Source organism: Vipera berus, assembly GCF_964194415.1.
Source record: "Vipera berus genome assembly, chromosome: 6".
Lineage (NCBI taxonomy): Eukaryota > Metazoa > Chordata > Lepidosauria > Squamata > Viperidae > Vipera > Vipera berus.
The window spans coordinates 32,689,361-32,713,703 of record NC_138208.1 but is presented as its reverse complement, the minus strand read 5'-3'; the positions used below and the strand labels follow the sequence as shown (position 1 = coordinate 32,713,703).

Below are 24,343 nucleotides of genomic sequence, written 5' to 3'. Positions count from 1 at the left end.
TAGGTTCAGTCATAATGGTATAAGAGGCATGGGCAAAGAAAACATCAATTAGATATGTTGCCTTTTTTTGTTCTGTTCAGGTACTATTTTCCTACCTATGAAAATGATACTCTTCTTTGTGCACTTTCTGACAATGAGGATGGACTGACAGCTGAAAAACAAACAGAAAACGTATCTGTCATTAGTGAGGATATTTCTAACATAGAGGCTTTGAAACAGAGCAGTGTATTAAATCAGCTTCTTCATGATGAATTAAATAACATAGAAACATAATTACAATGAAAAAAATCTTAATTGGTTTTCAAATTAAGAAAAAGGTAAAATATTTGAGTATTACTATGTCCAATGTGAATGGTATGTTATTTCAACATAATTATATTACAGTATGGAATGAAATTAAGAAAAATCTATTAAGATGAAAAGAGGTGAAATTTATTCTTTCTTGGAGGAATTTCTGTAATAAAAATGAAAGTGTTACTAGAGTGTTGTTTTTATTTCAAACAATACAATTTTGAAAAATGATATGCCTTTTAAGTAATGGCCATTATCTAGAATTTGTATGGCAGGGAAAGAAACCAAGGATTACATATAAATTCTGCAAGATGCAAAAGACTTATTAGGATTAACTGATTTTAAATTGTATTTTGCAATATGTTGTTTGGGTTGGATGAAAGAATGGGACTTGTTGAGAAATAAAAGAAGGAAGTTTGGCGGGCATGAGCTTTTTTATGGTACAATAAATTTAATGTTAATGTAGAATTTAAAAATCATTATGTGAAAAGTGCCATATTGGAATAAATATAAGTGCAGCTTGTGGCCAAATATATATTTTATCAACCTCTCTACAGGAAGCATTCTATAGAAGAGAAACCACAGATAGAAATAAATGGTTAACATACAAATATTTACTAGTACAAGAGGGTGGAGAAATTGAGATAAAGTCAAGAGAACAATTAACTGTAGAAGGACATTGTTTCTGATTATATGCACAGTTAAAAGAAAGATACAATACAAATAAAAAGATAATATGAATTGGAAATTACAAAACATAATTTGAAATTGAACTATACTGTGTACAAATGATGAAAATGTAATACTGTAGCAAAAATTAATAAAATTTTAAGTTATGAAAACAAGAACAAGTTAAAGATTACATGACAAAATGAGCTAATTTGAGGTAAAATATAGACATGGCTATTTGGGAAAGAATGTGGGCAACTGGTATTAAATTTAGAGTCATAATGTCAGAATCCAGTTATATTTCATTTCTATCTTCTCTGATTTAAAAAACCAATCATTACTGTTTCCTGGATTCTGTCACACTAAAAAAGGGGAGGGGGTATGCATGGGGAGCTTACTACTTTCACTTCCTGTCTTCACTACAAAGTAACCTTTTGTTGATTCACTTAGGATCTGTTAACAAAACAAGTGTCTGGGTGACCTTTGGCCAGTCACTCACTCTCTCAGCCCAACTCACCTCATAGAGTTGTTGTGGAAAAAGAGGAGGAAGGGATGTTGGATATGTTCTTCGCTTTGAGTTATTTGTAAAAATAAAAGTGGGACATAAATAAATAAAAATGAAATCCCTACATTGGATAAAGGGAATGTGAAAATGTCAGAATTCACTGAGGTGGCAAACTGACTTTGGTCAGAGAAAAAAATAAAAACTTTTTTGACAGACTGGAAATGTAAGGATGTTTTGCTGAAAGAAGAAAGTAATGCATTTGAAGGTTAAGAAAGACTTGGATTAAAGAGAGACTAAAAGCCTTATGTAGCATCTAAGAGGAAAGAGAGACATTGTAACTATAACTTGAAAAGAAAGTTGAAACTCATACATTTCTTCAGTTTTTTCTTTTTTTAATTGTAATTATTGTTTCTTTTCCTTTTATTTCCCTTTCGTCTTTCTTATTTTACTACTTCATTTATTTTTATTTATTTTTTATTAGAGTTTTACAAAAAAAAATTTTTACAATACATATCCCCAAAACCCACCCGCCCCAAACCACCCCCCTTCACCCCCCCACTTCCCAGAGCTTAATACAGGGTTATAGATATAATAATCATATTCTAAGATTATCCATTATAAAATTAACCAAATTCATAATGTGCTTTAACTCCCCTTTAACATAGATACATTCAAATTATTAAAAACATAATAATAATAACTTAAACAAAAATATAATCAATACTAAAACTAAAATTAATAACAATCTAAAATCTACTCATAAGCTAAATGGAACTTTTTAGTCCCATATTTATTCTGAATATAATCTATCCATCCTCCAAACTGAAATATATCTTTCTTGCGATTGATCTTAGACATTTCTGCAAGATTCGATACCTTAAGTACCCATTCTTCTATAGTAGGCAAACTATCCTTCTTCCAATATTGTCCCACCAGTAACCGTGCTGCTGTTATCAGGTTCAACATCAAATTGATTTCTTCAGTATCACAATCTACAACAATACCCAATAAAAACAATTATGGAGAAAACTTTATCTTTCTCTTAAAAATTTTTAATCCAAAAAGCTTTTATATTTCTACAAGTCCACCACATATGAAAATAAGTAGCATCTAAAGTACCACATCTCCAGCATTTAGACTGTAGGTTAGGATACATGTTAGACAACTTTTTGGGATCCAAATGCCATCTATAAAACATTTTATAAAAAATTTCTCTTAAATTTTGAGCCTGAGTAAATTTAACATTTCTGACCCAGATTACCTCCCAAGTATCCAACGGAATTGGTTCCTGTATGTTTTGTGCCCACTTTATCATACAATCTTTAATTCCGTTTCCGAGTCCAATTCAATTAAAACATATATCCTCTTTATATGCGCATGATTTAAATATCTAATTTGTTTTACTAAGTTTTCATCTGTAATTGTGATACCAACCTTCTGATCCAGCTTCCACCTAGCTTTCAGATGGGTGTATTGGAACCAAGAGTACGTTTTCCTGTTTTAACTCATTTAATGATTTAAGTTGCCAATTATTCCCTTCCAATCTAAGTAATTCCTTATAGGAAAACATATCCAAACTCACTCCCATAGATACACATTCTATCGCGTGTCCGGGAATTCCCCAAATCGGTATTTTATAATTTAACTTATAATAATACTTTTTCCAGACACGCAGCAAGGCACTTCTAAGAATATGAGATTTAAAAGCCCTGTCTACCTTTTTATCATAAAAGCAAATATGCATGAGTCTCTTGTAAGCAAACAATATCATTTCTATGTCATTTCAAATAGTAAAATAGTTTCTTTTCTGTGGTGAGTTTAAGCCATTAACATTCCATGTCAGGAACTTCACCATCTCTGGTGACCAGGAGCCTTTGGAACATGACCTGAAGATCACCTGTTGCTCTCTTCGGGTGTGCTCCTCCCACAGGCTCTGAAACAGCCGCATCTTGCGTAGTTAAACCAGATACAAGCTTCTGTTTTTGCTCTTTTTCCTTACGCTTGTATGCAGCCCTAGTCATCCTCTGTTCTCTCGGGTCCTCCTTTAACCCTAAACTCTGCTCCATAGTCTCAGCCTGCTGCATCTCCTCAAGAGGCAGTGACATTGCCCCTTCACTCAACTGTTTATCTTCTTGTCTTAGTTCTGTTCTTTTAACTCGAGGAGATGGTGGTGAGACTGCTTTAAGGACCTTAGTATAAAAATCTTTTGCTTTTGAAATTGTATTCAACCTATACCTCGTCCCTGCATAATTCATCACAATTCCAATGGGTATTTCCCATCTAAACTGAATTTGTCGCTTCTTAAGCTCATCAGACAAAAAGGTGAAGTCTTTCCTTTTTCTAAGAATTTTTGGGGGTATCTCCTTTAAAATTATAATATCTTGGCCTGCAATTTGGAATCTTTCCCGGTAAAAAGCTTGGATGATTGCATTTCAAGTTGATCTCCTGGAGAAGTAAATCACTACATCTCTAGGTAAATTTTTCTGTCTAGCAATCCAGGAATTAACCCTAAATGTCTCTTTAACTAATTCTTCAGGTTCACATTTCAAGACAGGAGCCACTGCCTGCGCCACTTCCCATTCCAAATCTTCTTTAGGGTTCTCTTTCAAACCCCTTATACGCAATGCAAACTCCATGTCTCTATATTGTGAAATGGTAATTTCATCTTCTGTTCTGTCAATTTTAATCTGCTCTGTCCACTTTCTGTTCAGCACTGATAATTTTATTTTCCAAATTCTCAACATACTCCATAACTGAATCCACATGAACATCCAGGCGTTCAATGTGTGCAACCAAGCCCTGAAGTGCAAGCACTATATCCTCCCTCATCTGCTTGTTTTGATTAACAAATTCTTCCTTTGTTTCCTTTATTTCTTGCTGTAATACTTGTGTTGATTGCATCACAACTTGCTGAATGTCTGCCAATGTAAATGCAGGTGGTGGTGGGGAAGGTGGTTGTACTATAGGTTTCATTGTAGTTTGCCCTGCAGCTTGTGATAAAGGTGAAGAAATTGCACTTTTAGAAATTGTAGGGCCTCCCCCACGCCTTGCAGCCATCTCTTAAGTTTCAATTTCCTCTTTCTTCTAGCAGAATCAAAATTCAGGGGGGGGGAAAGGAGAGGGAGAAAAAATAAGTTTTTCTCCCAAATTCCTTATCCTTCAATTTAAAAAAAGGCAAACTCTCAAATACACAAAATCCGGTACTGGTTAGAATCAGTTGCAAATTGTATCTCATGCTATGATGCAAAATGTAGCAACTTTCCAAAACTATCAGTTCATACAAGAAAGCAACATTCCAGCGCCATTTTTACTCCGTTTCAATCAGCTTAAACCTTGAAGAAGATAATGAATCTGAGTTAAAGTTAAAATCCAACTTGAAAATTCAAATCCTGTTTCGCTCTGCCTGCTTCTCAGAAAAAAAATACAGTCCCATCTAAGCAGCAGATGTAGTTGTCGCGTCTGGTTCCACTCCCTCATGGAGTGAAAGCGTCCTGGGAGCGGAGAAAGCCTGGGCTCCGAGGGAACTCACCCTATCAACCCCCAAACCAGTTGAGGAATTGACAGGGGAGCTCTACCTCTACCCAGACAAGCTCGTCTCTCCCTCTTCTCCCAAGGGAGAGACTTTGGCACCACGGAACAGCTGATTTTCACTGTCTCCTAGCGCTTAACGCTTCCCAAGGTCGGGCGGCTTCTGAAATGCCGCCATTCGGCGCGGCAGCGCTACCGGAAGTGACTACTTCTTTTATGATTGCTTAAAATACAGTCTTTTAGAGGTCAATCCAGTTTGTAGATTTGTAGGAAGATGATAATTAATGGTGATGGTATTGCCACTTCCTAAAGCATGCTGCCTTATGTTGGTTAAGATCAGGGGTCTTCAAACTTGGCCCTTTTATGACTTGTGGACTTCTACTCCCAGAACTTTTGTTTTCTCACTGACAGAAGTGGGAAGAAGCACCTAATGGCAAATCCAGGACTGGAACAGTCTTTATTTTTATCTATTGTTAGAGGAACAAAGGCTTTAAGACCTGTTAGCCCGAGATTGGCTCTGCTGCAGATGTTCTATCTACACACACACCCCATCACCTGCCAACAAAACACAGCCAGCAGCACTTCTTTGTCAACAAGGTCTGTGAGTGTCATTTGGTAATGAAGACAATAGAATAATGGCAGACAATAGAATATCAGCTCTGAAACAGCTAATAGGTTTAAGATTTTAGCTTATGTCAAATGTACTCAATTAGGCATAATGATAGAAAAATACATTTAGTGTTAACAGCCATAATTCTCAATACATTATAAAAGTATTTTAAAAATTTCCTCCATAAACACTGGTACGGTTTTTTTGTGTGAAGGTTTTCCATAAAACAATCCCATGGCATAAGCATCTACAGTCAAAAGTGAAGATGACTTTATGTCCCTATATGCTGTTCTCTGGGAGCTGGATTAAGCAAATCTGCCTTCAGCATCAATTCTTATCAGCATCATAAGACTGTACTGAATACGGAATAAAATGCTCCTGAAATCAATTCAAGCATTTAAAAGAATGGTATGGATATCAGTTCCTTGTAATTTGTTTCATGTGGACACAAAAATTATAGAGGCAATGTCAGTGAAGTGGTACAAAATAATAAAACATGTTCAATAGTAAAACTATTCTCAGAACAATAAAACAATTGGAAATAATTTTAAAATATATTATCTGAATTAATCAAAATACCACAAACCATTGAACAATTGAAGCCATTTGTTTGTGCCTACAATGCTGAACAATAAGTCTTTGGATTGTGAGTTTACAGTTGCAAGAAAAAGTATGTGAACCCTTTGGGATTACGTGGAGTTTTGCATGAATTGGCCATAAAATGCACTCTAAACGTCATGTAAGTCACAACAATAGAAAAACACAGTCTGCTTAAAATAATACTACACAAACATTAGCTGTTGTCATGTTTTAATTGAACATAAGATGGAAACATTCACAGTGCAGGGTGGAAAAAGTATGTGAACCCCTAGCCTAATGACTTCTCCAAGAGCTAATTGGAGCCAGGAGTGAGCCAACCTTGACTCCAATTAGTGTGATGATATTGGATGTGTTGCTGACAGCCGTCCTGCCCTTTAAAAACACACACCTGTTTTGGGTTTACTGGTCTCAAGAAGCACTGTCTGATGTGAACCATGCCTCACAGAAAAGAGCTCTCAGAAGACCTACGATCAAGAATTGTTGACTTGCATGAAGCTGGAAAGGGTTACAAAAGTATCTCCAAAAGCCTTGATGTTCATGTGTCCACGGTAAGACAGACTGTCTACAAATGGAGAAAGTTTAGCACTGTTGCTACTCTCCCTAGGCGTGGTCGTCCTGTAAAAATGACTGCAAGAGCACAGCGCATAATGCTTAATGAGGTAAAGAAGAATCCTAGAGTGTCAGCTAAAGACCTACAGAAATCTCTGGCACATGCTAACATTTTTGTTGACACATCTACAATAAGGAAAACATTAAAAAAGAATGGAGTACATGGGAGGACACCACAGAGGAAGCCATTGCTGTCTAAAATAAATATTGCACCATGTTTGAAGTTTGCAAAAGAGCACCTGGATGTTCCACAGCACTACTGGCAAAATATACTGTGGACAGATGAAACCAAAATTGACTTGTTTGGGAAAAACACACAATGCTATGTGTGGAGAAAAAAAGGCACAGCACACCAACATCAAAACCTCATCCCCACTGTAAAACATGGCGGAGGGAGCATCATGGTTTGGGGCTGCTTTGCTGCCACAGGGCCTGGACGGATTGTTGTCATTGATGGGAAAATGAATTCCAGAGTTCATCAGGACATTTTGCAGGAAAACGTACGACCATCTGTCCGCCAACTGAAGCTCCGCAGAGGATGGGTGATACAACAGGACAATGACCCAAAACATACAAGTAATTCAACAAAACAATGGCTTCAACAGAACAGAATACGCCTTCTGGAGTGGCCTAGTCAGAGTCCTGACCTCAACCCGATTGAAATGCTGTGGCATGACCTTACGAGAGCGATTCACACCAGACATCCCAAGAATATTGCTACACTGAAACAGTTTTGTGAAGAGGAGTGGTCCAAAATTACTCCAGATCATTGTGCAGGTCTGATCTGCAACTACAGGAAAGGTTTGGTTGAGGTTATTGCTGCCAAAGGAGGGTCAACCAGTTATTAAGTCCAAAGGTTCACATACTTTTTCCATCCTGCACTGTGAATGTTTCCATCTTATGTTCAATTAAAACATGACAACAGCTAATGTTTGTTTAGTATTATTTTAAGCAGACTGTGTTTTACTATTGTTGTGACTTACATGACGTTTATGGCCAATTCATGCAAAACTCCACGTAATCCCAAAGGGTTCACATACATGTAATTTCTTCCTACAGAAATGGAACAATATTTCAAACATTACTTTTGCTGCATGCCCAAAAACATAAATATACTGCTCAAAAAAATAAAGGGAACACTTAAACAACACAATGTACTGTATTTAATAGTAGGATGTCTTATGTTCTGTTCCCTTTATTTTTTTGAGCAGTATACAAAAAGGTCATTTCTAAAGTATTGTTTCTTCTTGAAAAGGATGTGTTCTAAAAATCTACTGAATTGTTTGGAGTGGTGTTTTTTTATTATTTCTTATAACAGTATTTTAATAACCCCTTTTTTCCTAGCCCTCCTATTCCCCCCAGCCACTAAATGCTACTTAGATGTTTTTATAATTTATTTTGGACATATGAGAACATGAACAAGTGGTTAGACAAGGAGACCTGAACTCAGTGGTAGCCTCACATTACAATGAATAAGGACATGCATTCAATTCCACAGCTTCTAAGTTTGTTGGCTGAGCAGGGACAAAAACAGCCAGAGAAATGACTGAAGCCTAGAAACAGGCCCCTTGTCAGTCAATGGGAGTGCTGATTTAACCACCAACTTATCAGGAACTTAGGAACTGAGGGTGTTTGTGCAGCATATTTACCACCTACATCCCCCCCAGTGCATAATATTGGATAGGAGTGTCCAATTCACTTCCAAGTTCTGAAAGGCCTTCCTGGATCTTCTGGGTTCAGGCCAGGGACTGTCATCTAGTAATCATTCTCAAACAAATGGGGGGACAGAACAAACTATTCTAGATCAATAGCTTGGACTGATTTGTTACTGTTTGCTGAAGTGGCCTATAATAATGTGGTGTACACCAGTACTGGTTACACTCCATTCCAAGTGGCTGAATTGTCTGCTAATGAACCTGCCATTCCCCCCCCTTAAGGAAATGGGTTCATCAGCTGCAGAACATTTGGCTGTTTGTTAGGAAGGCTCTAGATGAAGCCAGGGCAGTATATAAGGCTCAGGCAGATTAAAAAAATGTATGGAGCAGAAGTCTTTCCCAAGTGGGGGATAGAGTTTACCTTTCCACTAGATTTTTGCAATCACTGCAACTATCCAAAAAGCATTGCAGAGATTGCTGCAATCATGAAACCTGAGGTCACATCCCCATTAAGGCCTGCTGCTGTTTCTTCTCCACCTCCCATCATGGTGGAAGGTAAGCAGCATTTTGAGATCAAGGACATTTTAGACTCTCGCAAACATGGTTCTACTCAATATTTAGTTGCTTGGAAAGATCTCCCTGCCTCAGAAAATGAATGAGTCTATAAGAAACATGTTAAAGCTCCTAGGTTGCTCAAGTGCTTTCATGCAGGCTATCCTGATAAACCAGATTGATGTTCTCCTTTCCCCACTTTTGTTTTGCAGGTGGATTAGTCATTTTCTTAGACACCCCCCCCCCATGTATCCCAATGTATTTTCTTGCATATTATCTATTTGTCTTTGTAGTTTTTCCAGCTCTGCCATTTTGGTGGGAGGGGGGCTGCTTGACTGGGGAATGTAGTTGTTTTGCTGTACTCTGTCCTTTCTGAAACATCCTCCCTTCATGAGAAAGGAATGTGGCCTGAAAACATCTGCCTTATCTCCAGACAATGGGGCCTGGGACCATTGGTCTTCAGTGTTTTGGTGAAAACGCTGCATTTTTACTACTAGAGAAGCATTTGTTTTTTTTTATTTCTACGTGCTTGTTGGTTACTCTGCCTTCAGTGGCCAAAAATAATTTGACCAACTTTGCGGCTGCGAGGCAAGCCAGGGAAAGAGTGGGGGGGGGGAGAAATCCCCATGCTACTCACCGGCATGGTGGCCGTCCTCTGCGCGCTCTTCTGTGCCCTGCCATTCCTGGACTTCGGCAGCAATGTGCAGGGGCTGCTGGCGCATCGGATGGTGCGCCAGCAGCCCCTGTGCAGGACCCACCTGATTGACCCACAGGATGCAGCCGCGCCTTCCAGACTCCCTCCGGGCGCACAAGAAGCTGGGCCAGTTGGTCCTGCTGGCACTCAGGACCGCCCTTTTCACCACCTGCTCCCTGCCGCTAATCGTAAGTAGGTGGGGGGGAGAACTAATGGGAGAGGACAGACAACAAGGAAAACTGTTCCCAGTTCGGCTTCGACGCCCGCTGAATGCCCTGTGGCTGCCGTCAATGCCTTTCTTCCCCCGGGATGCAGCTTAATTTCCCGAAATAAATACGAGGGAAGAGGAAAGCGCTCCGAGGGGTGTGGGTGGGGAGCGAATGCCCATTTTGCCTTCAGAATTTCCTGTTGGGTCTCACTCTTTCCACGCGGGGCTGGGAAAGTTTGCTTGAAATCTGTAGCAGTCCATGCCAAAAGCGCAACAGATGAACCTGCATCGGGAGGGGAGGGAGCAGTGACGCCCCCTTGCTGTTTTGGTGGGGTGGAGTGGTTGGGCTGCTTCAGGACTTCCTTCGAGTTGGGATGGTATTGTCTGCAAAATTGGTCAAATTATTTTTGGCCACTGGAGTAACCAACAAGCACTTAGAAAATAAAAAACCCTAAAAATGCAATGTTTTCAAATCACTGGAGCCCATTGGCAGAGGTTGGGGCTGGCCGTACCAAGTCTCCAGCTGATTGGCTGCCCTGGATGCGGCCTCCTGGGCACACAGCATTGCGCCTACCCGCCGGGAGCTCTCTGCGACACTGTGTGCCTGGGAGGCTGCATCCAGGGCAGCCGATCAGCTGGAGTCGGTCCCAACCTCCGCTGACAGGCTCCAATCCAGAGAGAGGTAACGGCGGGAGAAAAGAAGGGACAAAGAGGGAAGGAAAGGGAGGGAGGAAGAAATGAGGAAATCCCAGATGCGGGGCAAGCCGGGGAAAGTGGTGTGTGTGTGTGTGAGAGAGAGAGAGAGAGAGAGAGAGAGAGAGAGATCTCCAGCTGCAATTCCTGTGCTTTTTGGGTTGGGGAGAGAGGGTTCCCAAGGAACGGTGGCCGAAGTCAGAGCACAGCTCAATTGAAGCCCGTTTTGAAAAGGGGAAAAGTGAGAACTCTATGTGTGTATGTGTGTGTTTGTGTATGTGTGTGTGAGAGAGAGATCCCCGGGGTGAGGAGAGAGGATTCCCAAGGTGCCCGAAGTCAAAGCAGAGCTCAATTAAAGTCCGTTTTGCAAAGGGGAAAAGCAAAACTGGAATCCCCCTTGAGGGGTGAGTCGTGCAAACCGCGGCAGCACAAAAAGTAAATAAAAGCCCTGCGTTTTGGGCTGGGGAGAGAGGATTCCCAAGGAAGTCAGTGCAGCTCAATTGAAGCCCGTTTTGCAAGGGGGGAAAATGAGAACTCTGTGTGTGTGTGTGTGTGTCTGTGTGTCTGTGTGTGTATGTGAGAGAGAGAGAGATCCCCTGCTGCAATTCCTGTGCAAAATTTCCTGCTTGCAAAAGGAAAGGGCAAAGAGGGAAGGAAGGAAGGAAGGAAGGAAGGAAAGGGAGGAAGAAATGAGGAAACCCAGATGCTGAGCAAGCCAAGGAAAGTGTGTGTGTGTGTGTGTGTGTGTGTGTGTGTGTGTGTGTGTGTGAGAGAGAGAGAGAGAGAGAGAGAGAGAGAGAGAGAGAGACAGAGAGAGAGAGAGAGACAGAGACAGAGAGAGAGAGAGAGAGAGAGAGAGAGAGAGAAATCCCTGGCTGCAATTTCTGTGCAAGATTCCCTGCTTGCAAAAGGAAGGGACAAAGAGGGAGGGAAGGAAGGAAGGAAGGAAGGAAGGGACAATGGGAGAGAGGGAGGGAAGGAGTGCACCCACCCCAGTCTCACCCCCCTCCACCAGACACCCACGGATTCCCACCCCCCAAGCACCCTGCAACCTGAGGGAGGAAGGAAGGAGGAAGGGACAAAGAAGGAAGGAAGGAAAGAAGGAAGGAAGGGACAATGGGAGAGAGGGAGGGCTCCCACCCCAGTCCCACCCCCCTCCACCAGATACCCATGGATTTCCCCCTCACAGGCACTCTGCAACCTGAGTGATGAGTTCCCCCCACCAGCCATTGACTTCCCTTGTCAAAAAGTTGCAAAAGGTGATCACATGACCCTGGGACACTGTGACCATCATAAGTATGAATCAATTGCCAAGCATCCGAATGTAAATCACATGACCCTGGGGATGCTGCAACAGTCATAAGTGTGAAAAATGGTCATAAGTCACTTTTTTCAGTGCTGTCGTAACTTCAAACAGTCACTAAGCAAATTGTTGTAAGTCGAGGAATACCTGTATCATTTTTTTTCCTTTTTGGGGGGGTCAAGTTTTTGAGACCTTGCTGGGCGACTGGTGGTACTCGGATCTTGCCATATCCTAAAAATGGTACAATGGGTGAAAAGGTCGAAAAGCCCTGATGTAGATGCGTGAAGAGAGGGATAGAAAGACATGGATTCTGAAACCCCACAACTGAGAGATCAGAATTTTCTTGGCCATGTTTGCTATCATTTCTGCAGCTCCAAGATTTCTATCCAGTTCCATGAAATGCATCACATTGTGAAAAAAGTTTATCTTACAGGATAATGCTGGTAATGAAATGGTATTAGCTCCCCCCCATCTCTTTTTATTGCTATCAAAATTACCAATCTTACTCTGGCCCCAGAGGATTTTTTGGAAAAGGAGGGGAACCCTCATTCTGAAAACATCAGGACTCATGGGTCAAGCTGAAGAAATAAAAAGATCTCTATTATAGACAAAGACCAGCAAAAGCCTCATCTTCATCTCATCCCTTTCCTTCTAATGGGGTTACCTCATTTTCTGCTTTTTCTTCCTCAGTGGCGTAGCGTGGGTTGTCAGCACCCGGGGCAAGGCAAGTAATTTGCGCCCCCTAACCTGTGGATTTTAGCACTCGAGTCTCTTCCACTAGCTCAGGAATTCTGGGAGTTGAAGTCCATGAGTCATAAAAGAGCCAAGGTTGCCTACCCCTGAGTTAGGTTCAAGGCAAAAAAGGGTCTCTGGAGAAGAGGGAAAATGCTAGTTTAAAACTGAAACAAGGCAACTTTAAGGTGCCTCAGCTGTGATTTAGGATGAGACAAAGAGAGGACATGGCGTTGAAAATGGTTAATGGGGCATGTTTGTTCCACTCTTAGTGGACGTCAGGATAAACCCCACGAGAGAATGACCTTACAACAGATGTGAATAGGCTTGGAATACGTTTGTAGATTGAGTGCATACATCACATGGAGCGATGATGGGCTTCATCAAGATTTATGATCCCACAATTGGCTAGTTTTCTCCATCTTGTCCTAAACCCTGGATACCAACCACGGTTTATGGCTTAGCATGTGGCGTGGGGTTGACCCAACATGTTAGGCGACAAACAATGACTTCCAACTTACAATGCCTCAGCTTCCCAAGGTTATTCCAAAGCCGGAAAAGCCAACCAACCCACCCTGCAGCTTTGCCTGCTTAGGCTGAACCCCAGGAATTCATACTTGCTGCGGCGCCTGACCTATTTTCTGCCCAGACGCTGCTTATCCAAGCCAAGCCGCCTCCTTCTCTTTGGCACCTCACCCCAAAGATTCGCCGGCCTGGCTGGAAATTCTCGCTGTTGGCGACGTGTGTCGGGGGGGGGGGCGGTCCCGATCGCCTCCTGCAGGGGGAACCGAGTGGCCGCAGAGAGTCAATACAGCAGGAGGAGGAGGAGCAGCAGCAGCAGCAAGCAGCCGCAGGTGCGGCGGCTGCAGTTGTTACCTGACTGCCAGTCAGTCTGACGTAAGGGAATTGAGATTTACCTGTTGGTTTAGCATCCTGCCAGCAAAAGTTTCAGTCATTCAAAGTCAGCGGACCAGGCTGGGTGCCGAAGACTTAGGAGCAGACAGAAGGGAGAAAGTTGGGAACTTTAACTGAGTTTCCGAGTGAGGTACTATCATTCCTTCTCTTTGTACCTTTATCCACATCCATAACAATAAGAGAGTTGGAAGGGACCTTGCTCAAGCAGGAGACCCTATACAATTTGAGTAGTCTCCTCTTAAAAACTTCCAGTGATGGAGCAGCCACGATTTCTGGTGGCAAGCTGTTCCACTGGTTAATTAATTGTCCTCACTGTCAGGAAGTTTCTCCTTAATTCCAGGATGTTTCTCTCCTTGATTAGTTTCCATCTATTGTTTCTTGTCCTGCCTTCTGGTGCTTTGGATGTATAAGTTCACACACACACACACACACCATTCTTTGCTGTCATGTCACCCCAATGATACGTTTGGTTTGCCATTAGGGTGCTGTGTGAATGTGGTCTTTAAATAAACCGCTGTTTATTAAATAAAAGTTTTTTTTAAAAAAACAAACAAACCCCCTTTAAATAAAAGGGAAAGTCTGTAGCTTGGGAGTTTGGAGAGAGAAATGTTTTGACACAGTTAATGTGTGTTTCTGTGACGTTCACGAAGCCCCGGTTGAATGACATGAAACGAATCCCAGTTTATGGCCAATTTGGGGAAGGCGGCATCTGAGCGCTCGTTTTCCCCGCACCGGGTCCGGTCAAATTCACACACTCTTGAGCCAATCGAACGCATCCTTGTCTTTTAATCCTGTTCGCGCTCCAGAAACTGAGATTGAAGGCAGAAGAAGAGTTCAAGCTTTTAATGGGGGGGGGGGGGGGCGAGGGCTGCTTTTCTGCATTCCAGCAGGACAGGATTTATTTATTTATTTATTTTTTATTTTTAAAAAAGCGCCTTTTGCAGAACAGAGACAGCACGGGCGCGCCCACAAACACACACACACACGCACACGCACCCGACCACGTCCTCTCACCCCCAAAGTCTGCATGCACGGTTGGATCGGCAACCTGCCGACGCAGCTTTCGTTCCAGAGCAGGGACCCCCGGAGAGACGCTGCAGCGATCCTCCCCCCGCGGGAAATCCACCCTCTTTCAAGCCCCGCCGCGCCCCCCCCCCCCCGCCTTTGGCAACCCCGGGAGCGCCTTGGGAGAGCCTCCGCAGCGGAGCCCCGGGCTTGCAGGAGGGCCGCGCTCTGTGCACGCTCAGGAGCCGCCTTCTCCTTTGCGGGGGGGGGAGGAGGGAGAGAAGGCTTCCGTCCAGCACCGGAGCGAAGGCGGAGCGGCCCGAAGGAGGAGTCACGCTGTGTGGTTGTGTGTTTGTGTGTGTGTGTGTGTGTGTGTGTGGCGCGCCATGGGGCGTCAGGCCCTTCCCGGCTGGGGCTCCGGTGCCTCCGCCCTGCCGGATCCCGGCGCCGTCGAGCGCGCCCCCCCAGATGTTGCGCCCGGTGCGGCCAGCCCCCCCTGCACCCCCCACGCTACGCCACTGTTCTTCCTCATTAGATTCTTAGTGTTCATTGACAGGAGAGGGCTGTAAGTAGTTTCTCATGCTAACCATCTATAAATACACTTTAAATCCTATCACACTTTAACTCCAATAGAACATAGCTAAATAATAATACATCTTATAATACTCATTCATATGCTAAATGAAATTTTTAGTCCCATATTTATTCTGAATATATTCAATCCATCTTCTCCATTTCAAAATATATCTCTGTTGCGATTGTTCTTTCAAATATGCCGAAATCCTTGCTGTTTCCGCCAGGTTTGAAACTTTCAAAGTCCACTCTTCTATAGTAGGCAGTTCCTCCTTCTTCCAATATTGCGCTACTAAAAGTCTTGCTGCCGTAATTAAATTCAACATCACTTTAGTATCTATGACTGTACAATCTGTAATAATACCCAACAGAAATAACTGTGGAGAAAACTTTATCTTTTTCTTAAATATCTTCTGCATGTTCCACCAAATTTTAATCCAAAAAGCTTTAACTTTTTTACAAGTCCACCACATATGATAATAGGTTGTATCCTCACAACCACACCTCCAGCATTTAGGCTGATAATTTGGATACATACATGCTAATTTTTTAGGATCTAAATGCCATCTATAAAACATTTTATAAAAATTCTCTCTTAAATTTTGAGCCTGTGTAAATTTTACATTTCTAACCCATATCTTTTCCCAGTATCCATTGTTATAACCTCCTGAAAATTCTGGGCCCGTTTTATCATACAATCTTTAACAAGTTCTGTTTCTGAATCTATTTCTATCAATGCATTATATATCCTTCTTATATGTGCTTGACCTTGATCTCTAATTTGTTTTACCAAATTTTCATCAGTTATCGAAATACCAACTTTCTGATCTTCCTTCCATCTAGCTTGTAACTGCCCATACTGAAACCAAGTTTGTACTATTTTCCCTTATTTTAAAATATTATATGGCTTTAATTGCCATACATTCCTTTCCATCCTAAGAATTTCTTTATATGTAGTCACATCGTGTTTAAATCCCACATTTATATTTTCTATTGCATGTTTAGGTATTGCCCAAATTGGTATTTTATAATTTAACTTATATCGATATTTTTTCCAAACTCGCAACAGAGCATACCTTAATATATGTGTCTTAAAAACATTATCCACCTTCTTGTCATACAATAAATATGCATGCCAACCAAATAATAAATCATAACCCTCAATATTCAATAATTTCCCTTGTGTTAAATTAAACCAATCACTAATTGATGATAAAGCAGCAGCCTCATAATATAATTTAAAACGGGGCATTTTAAGACCACCTCTTTCATGTACATCTTGATCCCGGGTCGATTTTTTAACCAATCTCACATGTACTTCTTTCGGAAGATTATGTCTCCTCACATAGTTAGTTTGGACCCTATACGTCTCATCAATTTCCGCATGCCTTCGCCATTAAGTCTGCCATCACGTCCGGCAGGTCTTCACCTTTTTTTTCCTTAACATTTTGAAAGCGCCGATAGTGGGCGGCTTTCTCTGCTTCCAGGAAGATCACTGTTGTTTCAAGCTCTCTGTTTGCCCGGATTAGTGTTTCACTTAAGTCCTCTACTTTCTTCTCCTCCTTCTCTATTCTTACTTCCATTTCCTGTAATCTTTGCTCATTTTTTATTAATTGTTGTTGAATCCCCTCAAATTTACCATCAATCGCTTGTATTTTTTCCTGGAGCTCACCAGTATCATTTCTCACTTGACCTATCTCTTTCTTCATCTCTTCATGATTCTTAGTCATTGCTTCTTGCATATTTTCAGAAGGGCTTGTAAATCTTTAAAGGAATTTGACCTTTCCCTTTGTAGCATGTCATCAATGGACTTCTGACTAGAAGGGCTTGAAGACATCCCTAAGCCCTGTGGCGCTGCCCTCTTTCCTGCACTAATCTTTGTTAAGTTCAGTATGCTTGTCATATTTAACCAGATTTTTATAAAAATACTCTTTATGGGGTATTTGCACCTTCTTTTCCCCCCTCTATCTCACTCCACCACTACCTCCTTTTCTGTTTCCTAATTCGGGGGAGATATATCAAAATCAACAGCCAACCTGTCCTCTATCTCTAATCTGCTGTGGCTCTTATGATATTAATAAATTCGACCAAACCCCTAAGACATTACTCAATTAATACCACTCTTTACAAATACTTAATTTCTTTAACCTTAAATAAACCTTTATCAAATTATATATATGTATATATATCTTTAACAATCAAGTAATTAATTCCTTAGCTAATTGATTATTTCAATTCTATCCAATTCTAGCAATCAACAATTGCAGCAATATAGTTATTTCATGAATATAGCAAGCAGTCAGTCTATATATTTATATTTATGTGTGTCTTTTTATCTATATTTATATATCACCTTTATCTTCCTGTCTCATCAAAGTCACTTTCCTTTTAATTATAAATTTCCAACTCCGAATTTGTAGTTCCTTTTATATCTTTTTCTTCAGCCAATGGCCAGTAATTGTTTCACTATCAAAACTGCAGTCCTAAAGTTGCTGTGTCACTTTCTCCATCTTGGATCCATTATACTTCCGTGGCTTATAAATCAAAACTTCAAAGTCTTTCCAAACTATTCACTTTCCTTCTACTTATAGTCCACACTCGTTTTCTCAAAAGTTCAGTCTCTTATCTTTTCCCGTTAGCTTTCTATCAGTTCGCCTGATCTCACAGCTAGTTTACGATCTTCTAACTTCCTGGCTCCTCCTCCTTGTCGCTCTTGCCTGTTGCCTTATCTCTCGTCGCTTCTCTCCCCGCTCGCTCCCTCTTGGTAAGGCTGCCTCTTCTAGCCAGCGTCTCTTTCAAAAGCGCTCCCTTTCACTTTTTAAATGTAAAAATCTTGGAATTACTTTTTGTCAGCTCCGTTCCACCATTGTTCCACTAAGTCGATGCTAGTTCCATCCCTCTGTCAGATCTTCATGTCAGCCATTACTGGCCTCCTTCTCCCTGGTCTGCTTACATCGGGTTTTTCTCCAGATCCCCAACATGGGCCTCCGCTCATGTAGGTTCTCCGGGATGCCCGCCACTTCAGCTGTCCCTCCAGGACCTCCTATGGCTCCGAGGAGCCCCCGTAGACACTGGGTGAGAGGTTGTGTGATATAGAGAAGCCCACTCACACGGCTGCCCGCTCTGACAGCTTTTAGGAATACTGGGAAAAAATTATATATTTAATTGTTATCTATCAAAATAATAAGTATTGTATTAACTCAATGTTTGCAGAAGAGGACATTTTGGGAAAAAGAGGAAATCAACTAAAACCATTATGTGGTTTATGGATTACAGAAATCAATTGTTAGTGACTGTTTAACAAATGTAAACCCAGACAACACACAGTTCACCAATTATTAAGTGATTTATGTTTAAAAAAAATCAATAAAATGTATTACAAAAAAAATAAAGTTCCAAATGAAGTATAGGTCTATAGGAGCAGTTTCTTGTTTGCATGATTTTATCCCAGGTCTACAAAAATGCAGCAGTGATATCTGCCACTGCTTAACCTATAGAAATATTGCCTTGGGCAAATTTAAAACAAAACCACAATAGTTTTAACAAAGTTTATTATAGTTTGGGCAACAGACAGATTTGGGTCTGAATTCGGGTTTGCTGGGCTTTTGCACTTGTTTGCCCTATAGTTACCCACAAAAAAGGGAGTTTTTTAAACTTCAAAATGATAAAATGCTATCATACATATGTGCCCTGTATTAGGTTTGTCAAGGCTTTTTTTTTTGTATGTCTTTTATTTGGGAGAGATAATCGGTAGATAGTTGAAAGAGAATTATTGGCAACTGCTACCTAAATGCAAATGAGACAAATCTTTTAGAGACCAAGTGGCCAAACTGCAATCCAAAACCCACTTATGTATCACCAGGTGCTGGGTGGGAGTGGCCTGCTGGGTGGGTGTGGCCTGCTGGGTGGGCATGGCTACAGTGGTCATGGCATACTGGGTGGGCCAGGGTGGGCATGGCCAGCTTGATGTTGCTCCTGGGGAGGGATGCCTGTGGGGGCCGGGCAGGGTTGGGAGAGTTCCAGGGGTCTCTGGTGGGTGAACAGTGGGCAGGAGGGCATCTTGCTTAGCTGATGGCTTGGGGGGGAGGGGGCAGCTACACCCCCTCTCAAACGCTGCCGTCTCACAAAAGCAGGATGAAAACTCCAAAAAGTGACAAGGAAAACAAGTTAAAACAGAAGAGTGTCTCGTGATGGTTTTCTTTCCTGGAGGGGGGCATGGGGGCAGGTTCCTGAGCCCCGCAGCTCTTATGAGGTGGGGAGGAGGAGAGTGGGGAGGGGCTGTGCTGGGATCAGGGCTTCTCGCACCTTCCACTGCCCGTCTGCACTCTTCTGCCACAGATGCTGTGGCTCCGCTTGCCTAGCAGGGTGGGGGTGCATTCGCGCACGTGGGTGCACATGGGACTGCTGCCTCACTTTCTTTTTTTACATATAAAGGTTTTTATTGAATTTTATAAGGTTGGGGAAGGGGTAGGACCAGGATAGGGATTAACGTTCGGGGTGGGGTTAGGATCGGGATTAGGGTTGGGACGGGATTGGGAACAACATTGGGGTTGCCCCCCAATAACGTTTTCAAGCTTTAGCAAGCAGACTATTGTCCGGGTACATATGTTCAGTTAATGCTAATTAATATAATAGTAAATAGCTGTAATGAATATGCTAAACAATAATCATAAATGGTATCAGTTGGTCAATCCTTATCATTCTTCTTACTAATATATATTTGAAACAACCTATCACATTCATTTCTCTCTAGTTTTCCTAACCATTGGTAAAATTTATCCCATGTTTTAAAATAAACTGAATCCTCTTTCTTTTTAATCTGTATCCATTTCTGCACACTCTAAAATTTTCTTGATTAAGATCTCTTCAGCTGGTAAGTTTTCATTTTTCCAGTATTGGACAAATACTATTCTCGCTGCTGTCAATACATGCAATATTAGATACTCATTCTCCTTCTCATACTTAGCTCCTAAAATTCCTAACAAAAACAGTTCTGGTTTAAGTTCTATCTGTATTGTAGTCATCTTTTGCAGCCATGTATGTATCTTAAGCTAGAACGTTTTTGCTTTAGGGCATACCCACCAGATATTGGTAGTAAGTACCTGGCCTTTGTTTACATTTCCAGAAATTATTTGAAGTATTTTTAAACTTTTTGGCTAATCTTACTGGTGTCATATGCCATCTATAAAACATTTTATACAAATTTTCTTTATGTGAAACTGCTTTAGCCAATTTAATATTTCTATCACATAATTTTTGCCAGTCTTCCAAATCTATAGAATATCCAAAGTTTTTTGCCCATGTTATCATTGTTTCTTTTACTTGTTCTTTTGCATCTTCAAGTTTAGCAGAAATCTGTAAAGTTTCTTAATCAGGTTTTCATCTGTCTTTAATAATATTTGATCAAATTCTGTCTGTTCTTTATAAAATCCCATTGTCCTTGCTTCTTTTCTATATCTTGTTTGAATTTGCAAATATGGCCACCATGCTAAGTCAATACCTTGTCAATATAAGTCTTGTCTGTCTTTCAATTTTCCTTCCTTATCCAGGATATCTTTGTAAGTAACGACTTTGTCATAGTTAACTGAGTTTGGGTAAGCAAAAGCTTCCATTGTTGAAAGCCACTCAGGTAGTTTAATATAAATTTTCTGCTTTATTCTTTCCCATTCTGAAAGGAGTACATTCCTTATAAAGTGGTTTTGGAAGTATCTGTGTGTTTTATTTTTCTCGTACCATAGGAAGGCATGCCAACCAATTTGTAGGTCATGCCCCTCTAGGTACAATAGTCTTTTATTTCTCACCGTAATCCATTCTTTAAGGCATGGTAAAATGGTTGCTCGATAATATAGTCTCCAGTCTGGGAGTCCAAATCCTCCACTATTTTTAGCTTCTTGTAACATTTTCACTTTAATTCGTGCTTTCTTCCCTTGCCAGATAAATCTCAATATTGTTGCATTTAGATCATCAAAGAAGACTTTTCCCAATTTTACAGGGATCGTTTGAAATAAGAAGAGTATTTTCGGTAAAATGTTCATTTTGACTCTAACTATTCTTCCTAACAGTGACAGTTGAAGATTTTTCCACTTTTCCAAGTCCAATTTAATTTGTTTCAACAATCTTTCAGAGTTATCTTCTTTTAATGTTATACAACTTGCTGTTAAGTAGATTCCTAGATACTTAACTTTTTAAATTATTTGTAAGTTTGTCTTTTTTGTAAGTTGAGTTTTCTGTTTGCTAAGTTTTTTGTTAATACTTTAGTCTTTTCTCTATTTATTTTCAAACCTGCCAGTTCTCCAAACTTTTCTATTTTCTCCAACAGTTTAGTAGCTGTTTCAAGTGGCTCCTCCAAGATAAAAACCAAGTCATCCGCAAAGGCTTGTAGTTTATATTTTTGTTCTTTTATCTCCAATCCTTTAATTTCTATGCCTTGTCTGGTCAATACTTCCAATGTTAATATATATAACAGTGGGGATAGTGGACATCCCTGTGTTGTACCTTTTTTGATATCAAACTTTTCTGTATAATCTTCATTTAGAATTATTCTAGCCATTTGTGGTAGATTGCTTGAATTGCATTTATAAATTTTTCCCCGAAGTCCATTTCCACCAACTGCTGGAACATAAATTGCCAGTTTTTTTAAGTTGACAAAAGCTTTTTGCACATTAAGAAATATTAATGCCATCTGTTTCCCTGGGTGATTTTCATAGTACTCTAAAACATCCAAAATCATTCTTAAGTTATTTTTTATCTGTCTTTTAGGTAGAAAGCCATTTTGATCTGTATGTATGAATTCAGTCAAGAATTTCTTAATTCTTTCTGCCATTATCGAAGCAAAAATTTTATAGTCTACATTTAATAGTGATATTGGTCTGTAGTTTTTTTTATTTGTGTCAGATTAGTATCTTCTTTGGGTATTAAAGTAATATTAGCTTCAGTCCACGACTTTGGTATTTTAGTCTCCAAAAACATTTCATTACACAGTTCTTTCAACCTCGGACTTAATACATCTTGTAATGCTATGTAGAATTCTGCAGGAAGTCCATCTGGACCCGCAGTCTTATCTCTCTTTTTTTGTCTTTTTATAGCTTCTGTAATCTCCATCACTGATATTTTCCCATTTAGTATATTTCGGATATTCTCCGGGATTTTTGGCAAATCTGTTTCTTTTAAGTACGACTGTTATTTTCTCTTTAGGAACTTCCTCTGCCTTATAGAGTGTCGCATAGTAATCTTTAATGATTTTTTTCATTGCAACATTGTGGAACTGCAATTCTCCTTTTGAATCTTGTAGCTTATTAATCTTTTTTCTTTTTCTTTCTTCAATCTATATGCTAGCCATCTCCCCAGCTTATTGGCATTTTCAAAAAAAATCTGTTTAGACCGTTTAATCTGTTGTGCCATTATATCCATCTCAGACAGGTTTAATTTATGTTTTATTATCTCCATTTGTTTCTTGAGGATTTTCTTTTGTGGGTCTATTTGTAACTCTAGTTCCAATTTTTTAAGTTCTTCTCTCAACTTTAACTGTAATAGTTTCTTTTCTTTATCCTTATTAGAGGTATAAGTTATGGCCAACCCCCTAAAAGGTTGACTCAGCCTTCCATCCTTCCGAGGTAGGTAAAATGAGGACCCAGATTGTTGGGGGCAATTAAGCTGACTTTGTAATAATGCCGCTTGGGGGGTGTATGAAAGCCCTAATAAGCAGGCATATACATAGAATGAAGGCTACTGCTAAGCTTGTAAGCCGCCCTGAGTCTTCGGAGAAGGGTGGGATATAAATGGAATTTAAAAAAAATGCTTTGGCTGTATCCCATACATTTTGGAGTGATGTTTCTTCTTTCTTATTTTTTTAAAAAAATTCCATTTCCTGTGTTGCTAGTTGTAAAAATTCTTTTTCTTTCAATATAGATTTATTCAGAGACCATCTTAGTTTTTTCTTGGTTCCTTTACAAGTCATTTATATTGGGTTGTGATCTGTCCAAACATTAGTTTCTATCTCCACCTCTTGTATTATCATTTTCAAGTTGAAAGATGTCCATATCATATCAATTCTAGACCATGATTTATGTCTATTTGAATAAAATGTGTATTTTTTCCCCAAGATGTCAGTGCATTCACATGCAGTGGCCCTGAGCTCCCAGTACTTGTGTGTGGTGATTGGAATAATGTGTGTATGGATGAGTGTGCACAGTGTAGTGTGAGGGACTAAATTAGCCTACGCACGCATAGAGCTGCTAAATATCGGGCTTGCAAGGCAATCTGGATTTACCAGTGTTTTTCAGCAGTCCCATAACATACCGAACTGCATAGCGAGGCCTCCAGGATCTCCGTGGATTGTCATCGGGCCGGGGAGGAGCCGACATAAGTGAAAGAGAAAGGAGCGAAAACAAAAATGTGGCTGCAGAGCCAGGATGCTGGCTCAGCTCAGGAAGCAGCCTCATAGACCAGCACTGCCAAGTGTTTTCTTGAGTAATGGCAGATCCCTCGTCCATAAAATTGACGAATTACAGCTGCAGATGGCAGCAAGCAAGCTTCTCTGTGAATGTTGTGTGATGGTTGTCATGGAGACCTGCCTACATTCAGATGTACCGAATACAGCAGTGGAGTTGACAAGCCGAGTCTTTCTCCGCTCTGACAGAAATGGAGGCTCCGGTAAGAGCAAAGGAGGAGGACTCTGTGTGTATATACATTGTGACTGGTGTGCCAACAGCAGATTAGTTCACATGTATTGCTCCCCAGATGTGGATCTGATGACTGTCACATGTAGGCCATTTTATCTGCCTAGAGAAATTACTGTGGTAATTATTATAGCTGTTTACATTCCACCTGATGCCAATGTCAGCACAGCACTTTCCAAGCTATATGATGTCATCTCCAGGCAGCAGCAAACTCACCCAGAGGGCGCTCTTGTCATGGCTGGGGACTTCAATCAAGCTTGTATAAAGACAGTTCTCCCCAAGTTTGTACAGTGTGTGTAATTTTCCACCAGAGGGAAGAACACTCTAGACCGTGTGTACTCTAATCTGAAACAGGCATACAGAGCATTCTCCCTCCCCCACCTGGGTACATCTGATCTTCTTTCACTCCTGTTGTACCCAAAGTATGTCCCTCTCAGGAAAAGATCTCAGACAGTCATGAAAAGGGTTAAAACATGGGCAGCGGGTGCTCTCAGTCAGTTGCAGGATTGCTTTGAAACCACTG

At 40.7% G+C, this 24,343-nt stretch overlaps 1 protein-coding gene across 4 annotated transcripts in view; it reads left to right on the top strand.

Annotated features, from left to right (window-relative positions):
- The window catches only part of ZNF277 (zinc finger protein 277), a 146,428-nt gene extending 145,117 nt beyond the window's left edge, over positions 1-1,311 (top strand). For all 4 annotated transcript variants that reach the window (XM_081331106.1, XM_081331107.1, XM_081331105.1 and 1 more), the window contains one exon: positions 81-1,311. In XM_081331106.1, the coding sequence (XP_081187232.1) occupies positions 81-273 (193 nt within the window). In that variant the 3' untranslated portion in view covers positions 274-1,311. The remainder of the gene's footprint in view (positions 1-80) is intronic.
- Positions 1,312-24,343: the final 23,032 nt, after the last annotated feature.